The 13,374-nt window shown below is 32.2% G+C and overlaps 1 protein-coding gene across 2 annotated transcripts in view; it reads left to right on the top strand.

Moving 5' to 3' along the window:
- SLC37A1 (solute carrier family 37 member 1) overlaps positions 1-11,650 on the top strand; it is a 124,801-nt gene extending 113,151 nt beyond the window's left edge. For both annotated transcript variants that reach the window (XM_003763380.4, XM_012544381.3), the window contains exons 16-20: positions 1,628-1,701; positions 6,277-6,355; positions 9,057-9,154; positions 10,663-10,727; positions 11,457-11,650. In XM_003763380.4, coding sequence (XP_003763428.1) covers positions 1,628-1,701; positions 6,277-6,355; positions 9,057-9,154; positions 10,663-10,727; positions 11,457-11,472 — 332 coding nt within the window. In that variant the 3' untranslated portion in view covers positions 11,473-11,650. The remainder of the gene's footprint in view (positions 1-1,627; positions 1,702-6,276; positions 6,356-9,056; positions 9,155-10,662; positions 10,728-11,456) is intronic.
- The last annotated feature ends 1,724 nt before the right edge of the window (positions 11,651-13,374 follow it).

The raw sequence follows: 13,374 nt of genomic DNA, 5'->3' as shown, positions 1-13,374 counted from the left end.
TTTGAGATTTGGAACATCTATACTATTAGAACAGATTGTGATAGATACTGTGGTACATAGAACATAGTTCAGGACAGTTATGAATTCTGAGTGTGAGATGACCAAGGGAAAATGTGGAGTAGAGATACTTTTTTATTTAAAGAGGAAACTGAATTTTTTCAGAGTCAAAAAGGTAAGCTTAGATATATGAACACTATTTTTGTTTCTTTCTAGACTGTAGAGCTCAGTACATATGAAGCCAAGTATATAGCAGTTAGTGTAATTAGTGCATCATTTGGCTCCTGGAATATGGCCAGCCTTATCAGGAGCTTCAAGATGTGACTTCTTCAAGAATCAGGCCTTCTGCACTCAAAGTATTGTTCTTTCTGTTGCTGTCATCAGTTTCTGGTCTACTGTATGCTGTTCATATTCAACATTCTGGGCCAGTTATATAAAAAGAAATCTATTTTTAACTTTTTGCAGGCAACAATATCAAATTATGCTTCTGTCACTTCTTAAATATTTCTCTGTTCCTAATGGGGAAACTTAATGGATGTTTATAATTTGTTATTAAAGAACAGTCATTAAAGTCTTCTGAAAAGCAAATCATATGATGTTATATCCTTGAGTAACCCTGCTTGACCAATGTTCAAATCTCCAAAAGGCAAAAATGAAGTTGCTCAAACACTTGCTTGTGGTAACCATTTTTTCCTCCTTTTACATTACTGTCCTTTAGGTTTTTCTACCACTAGGTTATCATAATAGTCGTTAGAATAATGTGCAATAATAGAATATTACATAAAATGTACATTATTTTTTCTGTTGCTGCTAGAGTTTGTTCAATTTCAATAAAACTCCAAACTTATAAAAACCTCCGTATGACAAATAAATATATTTTGGGGTGATGGAGAGGATTAAGTATTCATATTATTAGATTTTTCAGAGATACTACCATTTAAAAATCAGGATGAGGGAGAATGAGAGTTAATTTTTTTTTGCAAGGCAATTTGGGTTAAATGACTTGCCCACAGACACATAAATAGAAAATGTTAAGTGTCTGAGTTTGGATTTGAACTCAGGCATTCCTCACTCCAGGATTGGTGCTCTATTCACTGCACCACCTAGGTGTCCGAAGAATGAAAATATTTTGAAAAAAAAAATGAAACAGTTAAATATATGTGTGTGTGTGTGTGTGTGTATGTATGTGTGTATATGTGTGTGTGTGTGTATGTATATATGTATGTAGTATAGTGGCTAAAAAGGTAGTTTTCAGACCAGAAAGAACTGAGTTCTGGGAGTACCCCTGCAACACACTAGACTACTGACCTTGGGGAAACCATGTAATGTCACTCAGTCTATTTCTTCATCTCCAAAAAGAAATTGAATTGAATGACCTCTAAGATTGTTTCAGCTCCAAATTTATGATTCTATGAAATGTATTTGGAATAGGTTCTTATAATTCCTACAAAGATAATCCTTCTTTTATTTGGATTATATACATAATACACAATTCCACTGCAGAGAATAAATACTGTATGTTAGACATCAAAATGGTTAATTTATGGAATTATTATAAATTATACATTTCAATTGGGAAAAGGCTTTTCCCCCTTATTTTCTAATTTGTTCTTATTGATTTTTTTATCAGTTATGCTTCTTATCAGTGGAGCTCTTGTAAATGGTCCTTATGCATTGATCACTACTGCAGTCTCTGCTGACCTGGTAAGTTTTTCTGTGCATCTCAAACAACTGCTGATTTATTTGTAGCATTTGAGAAAATTCTAGTTTTGTGGTTTCCAGAAAAAATAGTTATGAGGAAATTAAATAAGAAACATAGTTGCCTTTTATTTCTTTTTTTACATTATAAAAATTACCTTTAAAATTTATTTTATAAAAAGTCTTTTCATTTTTCTTCATAAGAATTTTGTAATGTAGAAAAAAGAAAGAAGTTATGATTTCTCATTTCCCAAAACAGGAAGATTAGGCTTTATGAAGTGACTGCTTAAAATCAAACAGCCCTTTTTCAAGTACAAATTTGTACAAAACTAACCTGGTTATCTTTTATGTTATATGGACAGAATGGCCAGCCTTGAGACTGACATTTACCATCCATGGAATAGGTATTCCACAAGACTAGGCTAGATTCCATTTCATGATGCCTTATCAAAGTAAAGAGTGATATTTTCTGGGAAGGGGCACCTAAATTCTTTTTGACGTAAAAGATAGTAAAATTGGATATCACAGAGATCCACTCATACAGTCTCTCAAGCACTTCTCCACTTTTCATTGATTATATTCCCCATCCATATTCTGAATTCTTAGGCTTCTCTCACACCCTCATTTCCTTTGTGTAAATCTTTAGAAAATCAAAGCCATGTTGATAAAGATGTGTCAATCTACATCTGCCTGGACACACTCATCACAATCCCAAAGCTTCCTTGGTGACCTATCTCAAATCAAATATATGCAAATTGACTCCATATATCCCCTTCCCAATTCCTCATCTCCACCAAGGGTTAAGTTGCTGAAATGCTTTCTCCACCTCGCCCCAACCATTATGACCTGAACCTAAGTATTGACAGTTTCTTTTTTCTGGTAACTCTGAATTTGTGATCTCAGTACTGTCCCGCACAAACAGAGCAAAAATGGACTTGACCAAATTTAACTGAAATAGTTCTTTATCATTTCCAGGATCAAAGCCTTTTCTAATCTGCTCTCCATTACTTTCCTAATCTTCTTGAAACTTATTCATTTCACTAATTGATGAAGACACAGGCCCTTATCTTAAGACATTTCCACTACTGCTGTGTCCCATCCAGAGCCCAGCTTCCAAAGCACAAATGATTAATAGGACATGAGCTCCATATCAGAAATGACCAATATCTATATCTTATAGCATTGAAACTGAGATACGTGCTCATGTCAGAGAGCCCTTAGCTGAATTGGCTCTAGATTAGACTGCCATCCAGGGATCTAATTCCCCACTCCCCAAATTCTTTCCTCCTATACTTGCTTTCCTCCTATAAAATTATAAGTTGTTATCCATCTGTATGGGTATATTTATCAGACTTGTTTGATTGTCAAGGGAAGATGTCTTGACAAACAATCCCAAGACATTTATTTCTCTGTCCTCACTTAAATATTTTAGTTATAATCTGTTCCTTTCAGACTAAAGCAGCTTTAATATGTAATCTTATTCAGACATCCTAATTTCACTTCTGCTTGATGCTCAATATTGCACAGCTATCTCAAATCCTAAGCAGATACCTGAATATTTCCTTGAGTTCACTTGAAAGTGCCTGATGATTTCTCATCATTGTAATGTCTTAAACATTCTCTCTTATAAGTACTGTTCAATCCAATTCAAGTCTGGTGAAAGCCTCTAGAAGTAATTTGATGCATGCATTTTGGGTTCATTCTGAACAATAGGTAGTATTGACTTTAAAAAACCAGATTCTCTTTCTTGCTCTCTTAAAACTCATAGTGAGTCTAATCTGGGGGAATTATACAACATGACCCACACAAAGATTTTATCTATCAATGTCTGGATCTTCTTTAAATCATTTCCTTCAGGCTTCACACAATCCTTCTCAGATTCTTCCAGGTAATTGTGAAAGGGCAACTGCTTTTGCAATATTTCTGAATCTTCACAAGCAATTTATATCTAATTATGATTACACCTAGATTCCGGGCATGTTGGTTTCTTCCTAAATATTTACTTTTCCTAAGCAGAGACTACTTATGACCTGCAACTCTGCCAGTCAGATGTCTATGCATTTCAGATCTGAAGTTCTGAAATGCTGATAGGGATCTAGTCACTGTCTCTATGCTACTAGAGAGACAGGGGATTACTGCTTCTGCTTTGTCCTAGAGCCCATTCTCCATGCCCATATAGCTTAAGATCCATTCACTCATTCTGAACATAGAACTGGCTATAAGATCTTTGTTAGACATTCTTTTTCCTTCATCCTTATTTATAGTCAACACTTGTTCTATATGACTTAAGAAGTGAATCACAGCCCATACTTACTCTTGACATTGCCCTTTCCCTCCCTATCCTCTCTCTCTTCTTATTCTTCATTCACTCAGTAACCTTCTCCATGAGTAGTCATAAATCCACTCAAGGACCCAAATCTCACACTGATATACCAAACAACTACCAAAATCTAGAAAGTATCTTCCTACTTTTTAAATGAACCATTGCAAACAGTTATGCAAATGTTATTATCTTCTTCATATCATTTTATATCTTTACAAGGTTTGTCATTTCTAGCAAGATACCCACAGAGCTGTTTGGAATGCAGGATTGAACTATAGTACTGAGCTATAAGAGGCAAATTTTTTAATAAAAATACCTCATGTATTTTTTTAAATATTTAAATGTTCCCAAAAGTATTATGCAAAGTCTATATTCTATTTTGAATATCTGTGAAGGTAATGGACTACAGGTCTGATGGGAGATTTCATGCTGAAAGTATATTTGTCTTAGTCTTTGTTTAATTACTAGAAGTCTACAAGAATCACTTGCTTTTATTTTCCATTGGGTTGGACATCTTTGACTCATGACCAAGGGCCTAAAATTGACATATTTATCCCTCTCACAACCCATGACAAATTCCCTCACCATTTTGTCAGCCAGTGATAACTTCATCCTTTGCATAATTCATTCTGTCACCCAGCAACTAGCTATCTCAATTCTTCCTTCATCATACTTAATATGTCTAACCTTGGCTCTAAAGAAAGTAGAAGAGGAAGGAAAGAAAAGGAGAAAATACAGACTATCGGAAAAGAAGACAGAGATTCAAGGAAATAAAAAACAAGAAAGGAAAGATGAGAGGTAGGGAGAAGGAATATTAGTACAAAATCATAAGAAAAAAAGAACATAGTAGGACCAAAGTTGGAAGGAGATTAGTAAAAAAAAAAAAAAAAAAAAAAAACTAATAAAAGGAATGCTAAGAGAGAAAAGCAACCATAGGAAGAAACAAACTAGAAAACAAAACAGAAAAATAAGAATGAAAGGACCCATTTTCAAGGAGTAGAACTGATCAGTAGAATAATGATAAATCTAAAACAATTCAAGATCCAAATTAGAAAAAGGAATAAAATGTTATTGGGTTTAGTGAAGTCATTTAAGAATAAGAAGGAAATTGCCCAAAAAGAATAGCTTCCAGAAAAAAAGAGTCCACTTTTGATCAGCTGGTTGAACATTGTGATTTTTTTTTACCCTGAAAAAGATAATTCTCTGCTACAGACTGGATTAGTTAGAAGTCCTAATAATTCATTTGATCTTGCTCTTCTTCTAAGAAATCTATAAACTCTGAAATTTTAGGTTTATCAGGTAGTTATGTTTTCACAGATTATTATTTAATATTTCTCGATATTGGAAACTGAATAAACTCTGGATTTCATAGCAATATCATTGATTAATCAGAAGACAATATCTTTCTTAGCAATAGTCAACAAGTTTTTTTTTACAGTATGCAGACATATTACATATGTCACTAGTAAAAGATGATATTATTTTAACAGATCTATGAAATACAATCTATGCTATTTTGTGATATTTATTATTTTCTAATTGCTCCAAAATAGGTAAGTAGTATCTTTTTTTTTTCTCTGCAATGTGTTCATTTTATGAATTGACCACATTCATACATTATTTATATTCATTTCTCCAGCATGATCATCATCTACCATCCTAAATAGCATTGTAGCAATCTACATAGGAAACAAATCTTAATGAAATTTGATGTTTTCAGCATATTGCAACTCCAAATATGAAAAGTTCCATAGTTGTCCCATATTTGGGACCCTGCTTTTTTTTCCTCAAAACTCATTTTGTTTTTTCCTCACAATGAAAGAACTTGAGTTCCATTTAGAAGAACAAACTGCTTGATATTTTCAATAACCTAGATTGACTCAAAGCTTGAGTTTTTCCTTTTCTGTCAAATGTATATAAAAATTATCAAAAATATCTATATGCAGTATTATCTTTTATAAAGTTATTTACATGTATAGTTTGATTTAATGAATATTTATTAAGCATCTACTGGGTCTGAGATATTGTGCTAGGGATAAAATAGAGACAACATTGGTTTTGATATAAGAGAGTTTTGATATAAGATAGTGAGAACAGAACATAAACATAAACAACTCTAATCCAGAGGTTAGTGTGATAACTTCTAAGTGTCTTGAGAACTTTGAGGCAGGAGCAAGTTTTGAGAATATTGGTTTGTTTTTCACATCATACTTTGTGGTAACATGTAATGATAAATTATTTTTCCCCCTGTATTATAGGGTACCCATAAAAGTTTGAAGGGGAATTCCAAAGCCCTTTCCACTGTGACAGCTATCATTGATGGAACTGGCTCTGTAGGTAAGTTGTTTTGTTAGAGTTGCAAAGTTAAGTATCTAATGGTGGGTCTGTGGGCTATCTGTTTTATATGATAGATAATTCACAGATAATAAAAGCTAAGTTAAGTTTGAGAAAGGATGATCTGTTGAAAAATAATACTGAAAAATAATATGCAGTCCTTTTATACACAAATATTCTCAACTATCTTTTATTATTTTTGTTTGCTAGGTTCTAATTGAGGCCCTATTTATTTTTTGGAGGTTGTAGAATTTTTTTGCAAGATAAAAGGATGAGAGGAGAAATGGAGGGAAAAAAAAAGGAGGGTCTTCAGTTCCATTTGGAATTTCATGTTTTTAAAAGTTAATTAAGCAAATGTATGTGTTACTCAATTTATAGTTAGTACAAATCTTTATAATTGAACCTTCTCTCAACTCAATTCCACTTGTGACCAGTGCAGACATAGAAAAGATATTAAGTCTTTTCTTTCTATAAAGTTATTAGACTAAAGAATTGTTTGACCCTTTTTTATACTGCTCAATAAAATATTTTTATTTCAAAGAATTAGTGTTCATGTATTATTTTTGAAAATAAATGTTCCTATAAACATTTTAGATTTAAAAACTATTATGAGGATCTTTTGGAGAAAGGGTCTTTCTTGTTGGAAATTTACCTAAACTAAAATGGTGCCTATTTGCTAATGCAAAATAATAATTCATCAAGTCAAAATACATAAATCCTTCTAAATAAAATGGGTTAAATTAGAATACTTGACAATAGATAAGAACCTTAATATTTCTGTGGGGGGGGGAGATAATATAGACATCTGACTACAAGGTTATAAGACATATATATGAAAAAATAGAAAAGATTGATAGGATAATTTCACATTCATGGTATAATAGAAAAAGCATGAATGTTGGAATCAGGAGACTGAATTTCAGGTCTTAGAAACAAAAGTTATAAGCTGATGAGTTAGTCACAACTCTTAAGACTCATTTTTTCCAGTTTTAAAATGGGTATAATAATGCAAAAGCTAAATGTAAGTTGTTTTGATTTTATGAAAACAATAGCATTATATATGAAAACAATTAAAATAATAAAAAGTAAAAATCTTTAAAAGTACAAGATAATACTATGTAATTTCTATTGGTAGAAATCTATGAAATACAATCTGTGCTATTTTGTGGTATTTATTATTTTCTCATTGTTCCAAAATAGGTGAGTAGTATCTTTTTTTTCCTCTGCAATGTGTTCATTTTATGAATTGACCACATTCATACATTATCTATATTCATTTCTCCAGCATGATCATCATCTACCATCCTAAATAGCATTGTAGCAATCTACATAGGAAATAAATGTGAATTATTGACTTTTTGGATGTTACAAATGATTTTTATCCTATCTAGAAATAGGCAAAATTTTTTATTTTCTATGTTCAAAAGTTGATAGCAGATATTAACATAGAAAACACAATATAACAATTTTTCAAATATCATTTACTTGAATGCTGTTGGCAAAGAAATAACAAGCTGATTGTTAATATAAACAGTGCTTCTTAAATTTCAGTAGTGATAGAAAATGCCTCTGATTATATAGAGAGATTTTGGTGATTTTCCTACTCTGGCTAAAGAAGAAGATAATATTCCTAAAATTCCTCAAGGGTATTGGGGGGAGGGGTTTCTATGGAGAAGTTAGGACAAATAAATCACTAAATCTTAGTGAAATTTAACTTCGCTGTTTATACATTTGGCTTTGTAGCTTACTTTGGTAATATCAATATGAATAAGAATTTGGTTTGTAAGAATATGTTTAGCTTAATTTATTTGCATATTCCTAGATCCCTAAATTCACACTCATATTTCAAAGGCCAGCTGGTTTACACAGCAAACAAAAACACAATTCTTAATCAAGTAGAATACAAAATTAGATGTCAATAGTTGCATGGAACCCACTTGCAGCAGGAATCCTTGAAGTCTTACATTGACTTAATGCAGTATCTAAAGGAACCGAGGTATAAATTGTCATTGATAATCTAATATAGCCAATTTTTATTATCATAGATCCAATGCCTTTATTTTACAGGGGAAGAAACTAGAGTCCAGTCATTAAGTGTCTTTCCCAAAATCAGAAATGGAATTGAAACCAAAGTCCTCTACACATCCAGGATTCTTTTCACAACAAGAAACTCTTGTTCTCTTTATATTTTCCTTAAAGTTATGAAACAGTCCTGTAACTAAAAGTATGAAAAATAATTTCACAGGAAAACCATATTGACCTCTTCATTCCAATGCATTAAATAACTATTCTTTAGTCAAATAGGTCATTTGCATTTAGAAGTAGTAACCAGTAGACACCCCCGCCCCCCAAAAAAGGAAAATATTTAAATTTAAATGTACTGGAATGAGTCCATTCAGAATAATCCATTGTTTATTATATGTTATAAAATGCATTAGTCATGTTTTGTTTAGATTGAAACCAGATCTTTCTCTAATCACAAATTAGAATTTAATGTCTTCTCAGTGAATCATAAAAATACCAGATGGTTTCCTGATATTGAGAAATATCAGTCTAGTGCAGTTTTAAGTACCATTTCTGCTTCCTGCTATTACAGAATTTGTAATTTCTGTACTATGACTAATGAGTAAGAACATTTATATTAGACTTTAAAAGTAACTATCTTTAAAAAACTCTCATGTTTTCCCATGTTCATGACTTTCAGGTGCTGCCTTAGGTCCTCTCTTAGCTGGGCTTATCTCTCCTTCTGGCTGGAACAATGTGTTTTACATGTTGATGGTAGCAGATGCTACTGCCTTATTGGTAAGTCCTCTATGTTTTTTATGATGCTAAGAACTTTATTAGCCCCTTTGCAGTTTAGTACTGTAGTTCAAGTCTCAAGCAGTCTCACAATTTTTCTCTGCACAGATAAAATGTGTAGCTTTTTGTCAGGAGAGGAAAACTATATTGCTCATAATGATTCAAGACACACTGATAGAGGTGACCTTTTAATCTGAAAAATAAACTTTTGAAGTCTAATCTACCCTAAATCAAGCTTCTGAAAATCTAATTGAATAGTTTTGAACAGACTAGAAATTAGCATGATTCAATTCACATTAAAATATTGTTCAATTCAGCAAATATTTATTTAAACACCTGCTGTGTACAGAGTACCACTAAAGTCTTATATTCTAAAACTTCCTTTTGTTATACAGGGAGCTCTGGGTTTTTAAAAGCTGTGCCATCAGAGGTCAGGTCCCAGGGGTTACTAACAAGATGGAAAGGCAGCAAATACAGGTCCTGTCATCTAATGACCAGCATATTCACAGAAGTTTTTGACCAGATTGGGTATAGGATGGTTAATTTATTTGGCTATAGCCAAATATATAACATGGAAAATAGTGGCTTTGGAAATTGGAAAGCTTTAGAGATAGAGAACTTGGGATTAACTCCTACTGTCATTTATTATTTGTTTTATCTTGGGCAAGTCATTACACACTGGTTTCCTTATTTGTAGAATAAAGGGATTGAATTAGATCACTTTTAAAGTATCTTCTATTGTAGTTCTACATCCATCTTTAATCCTATACTATGTAGTTTAACAAGCTCCCAAATTATAACAAGATAGCAGTCTGAATCAATAGATTGGACCCAACAACATTATATAAGATGTCCCCAAAGTCCTAGTATGATTTTAAATCTCAATAGCTTAAACTTACATAAGACTATAGGGAACATAAAACAATTCTTGATTTCATGGAACTTAAAAACTCATTGACCATGAAAACACTCAGGAATGTGAAGCAAGCATTATAGTTTCCAAACTCCTCTATAAAGTCCAAGATGAAAAGGTCAGTCATGATAGGGATTGGGTCTGGGGATTCAGGGGGAGTTTCATGAAGGGGTCGTAAGGGATGGATTAAGATGTGGAAAGTGAAATGACAGTGGGGAGAACATTCCAGATTTAGGGAATGGTGTGAACAGAAGCAAAAGCCAGGAAAGTATTTTAGGGAATAATAGTGCAGTACAAAATAGTTTTGTTTGAGGACATTGAGTAATATAAGAAATAAGACTCAAAAAACCTGGGTATTGCCAGATGATAGAAAACTAAACAAAAGCGGTTGGATTTTACTATTTACTTAGACAATAAGGAGTTATTGAAGATTTTTGAACAGATAGTATGGCATGATCAAAGCATATCTAAGAAAAATACCTGTTTAAATAATTAAGACCTTGGGAGCTAGACATATCCTCACTCATATAGATTCTGAAATGCCTTTTGTGATTGATAATTTTTTTCCTGGATTAATAACCTTATTATTTGGGGACAGTTCTTACTGCGCCTCATTCAGAAGGAACTCTGCTGCACAGGATCTAGGCCTGGAGAACAGCTTCAGTAAGTCCAGAACCCATTATCTTTTTCATTAATATAATCAAGAAGATAATTCAAAGTCATTTTCTAGCATATGTTTCTTATATACATCACCTTCCTCTTTTTAAGAAGGAAAGAAAAACTCTCCCCAGAAGTTCCTTTATCATTTATTACTCCTTCTTTTTAAATTAAATACCCATATAAAATATGAATCTGTTGATCTCACCTTAAAATATGAAGCAAGAATGCCAGATGAAAATTTTGTTCATTTTCTTTAGGTTGATATAGTTTGATAAAAATGATGACTCTCAAAACCTGACTTCCTCATTACCTACTTCTTTCCTCTCTGATTTCTATAGTGCTTAGGAAATTGGGGAAATTACATTCAAAAAGTATATATTTTGGGAAGGAGTCTTAAAAAACATGTTTTCTGCTGTTAAACTGTATGTACATAATATCAAAAACATACTTGATATATTTAAAATTTTAAATGAATAAGTAAATAACAAATTTTCTATCAAGTAGTGATATGGGCCAAATATTAGGCTTAGCATTGGAGATACAAATGCAAAAATACCTACTTCTGTGAAACTTACCTTCTAATGGGAGAGATAAGCCAGTAGTAATCCAGAAAAGGAATTATTGTCTAGAAATTTACAGAGATGATGAGTGTTCTTTTGAGTAGTGCATTAATATACTTATTAGTCAGCTGCCTAATGTTTCATACTTTCTCATATTCTTACTTTCTTGCAGGTTTAAAGAACATTAGACATTTCAGACACATTTGGGAAGAATATGTACTCATCATCCAAAAATAATCATTCAAGATGCAGTAAAATGTAAATGATTCCATGTTAAAAAGCTTAGTTTCTCCCCATGCATTTTGCACACATACCTGAAAGAGATATAAAAGCAAATGTTACATCATTCTTTTTTTTTTTTTTAAAGATATACAGAACCTCAGGATTATATCTCTCAAAAAGGTGAGAGCTACTGAAAACTTCAGACTAGCTACTTTTATTTTAGTTGGGCACAAGGGAAAGATACTAAGTGGCTGGCGGATTCATTTTCATTTGATTATTTGAATATAACTTGGAAATAGAATATAGAATTGAGCTGGCACTTAAATGAAGAATGAGTCACTCTCAGGTTTCTTAGTAATGGAATATAATGACAGTTTGAACACCATGCTGAGAAGAATTTCAACAGCAAACATCATTTATTGTTTAACAAGAAACAATGTCATTTTCAAAAATTTTAGTATGTTATATTAAAAGTTATAGCCACAAATTGACAAAGTTGTCATTGATATAAAACAAATAGTTTAATTGAGATTTGAAAAAAAAAATTGATTCCCTCAGCTTCAATCAAAACTGAACTTATAGTATGTTAATCCCAATAAAGTATTTTCCCAATTTTTCTCTATATGCCGTTCTATATCCAAGTGATGTGATAAGTCATTGTAGAACAACAAAGCAGCCTGAACCAGTTAGCTAAAATAAAGTAAAAATGGCTATCTGCATCATATCAAAGAAAACCAATCAAGCAATACTGTTGTTTCTGAAAGGTTTACATTTGTTTGAAATATTCTGAAATGTTGTTAAAGGCCCTGTAAAATGTTTATATGTCAGTTAAAGCTCCTAGTCAGTACTTAGAGCCAAATTGTATGTTAGGATGAACAAAATGAAAAAGGGAAATCCATAGGTTTGTTATTTAGGAAGGTCAATTGATTCACATGCATTTTATGGATACAGTTTCTTTATAATTGCATCAACCATTTTTCCTTTTCATTCTAATAAAATAGAGATTTTTTTAGATGTACAGAAATACAATAGATTTTTTAAAATGTGCATTGTGTTATATTCAGGTTAAATAAAATTAAATGGCATTTTGTTATTTATTAAAACAAACAGGAGTTTGTTTTGTGAGTTTTTATTAATGTGTGGTTGGTTTTGCAAAATATCCACCTGATCTCTTTTAAAATAAAATGTTTTAAAAAATCAAACTAATATATTGGGAAATTGTGATCATTGTGTCTTACAATTTTCTTTTCCACGGAATTTAAACTAGGGTGGGGAAGGGGGAGGGAGGAGAAGGGGCCTGGGATACTCTTTAAAATAAAGTTGCAGATGGTTTCCAATTAAAACAGTATATATCCTTTGGCATGGATAGGATCCTAATTTTTTTTAACTAAAAAAAAAAACAAAAAACAAAAAAAAAACTAGTGTAGGCTACAATAAACAGCTGCCTAAACTGTTTGGATTTCAGAAAGCTATGCAGTTTAAATTTAAGTAAAGCATCAACATGTACCAGACTTGTAACAAAGAATGTGAGATGTGGAGCATGTGTAGCAATAACAATGAGCTCCCAATGTTCTTGAATAAAGACAAAAGGATCTCAACTGTAAAAGAATCTTGGACTGTGTTCCATCTATAACATGTCCAAATACATTACAAAAAAGTCCTAAGTGTAATAATATGTACATATATAGCCTTATTTGCTAGGTATGATAAGTTACTAGGTTTGCTGCTAGAAAGCCTTCCAGCGCCAGGGACAAAATGGAAAGAATCACCATCTTCAGCAGTCTCATGGTCAAAAAGCCTGGGTGGCAAACTGCAGCAGTAGTGTTTTAATCTAAGCTGGCAAAAGATTTCAATAGCTTCAATGACAA

The sequence above is a fragment of the Sarcophilus harrisii genome, chromosome 3 (genome assembly GCF_902635505.1).
Source record: "Sarcophilus harrisii chromosome 3, mSarHar1.11, whole genome shotgun sequence".
NCBI lineage: Eukaryota > Metazoa > Chordata > Mammalia > Dasyuromorphia > Dasyuridae > Sarcophilus > Sarcophilus harrisii.
This window is presented reverse-complemented; position numbering and strand designations above follow the sequence as displayed.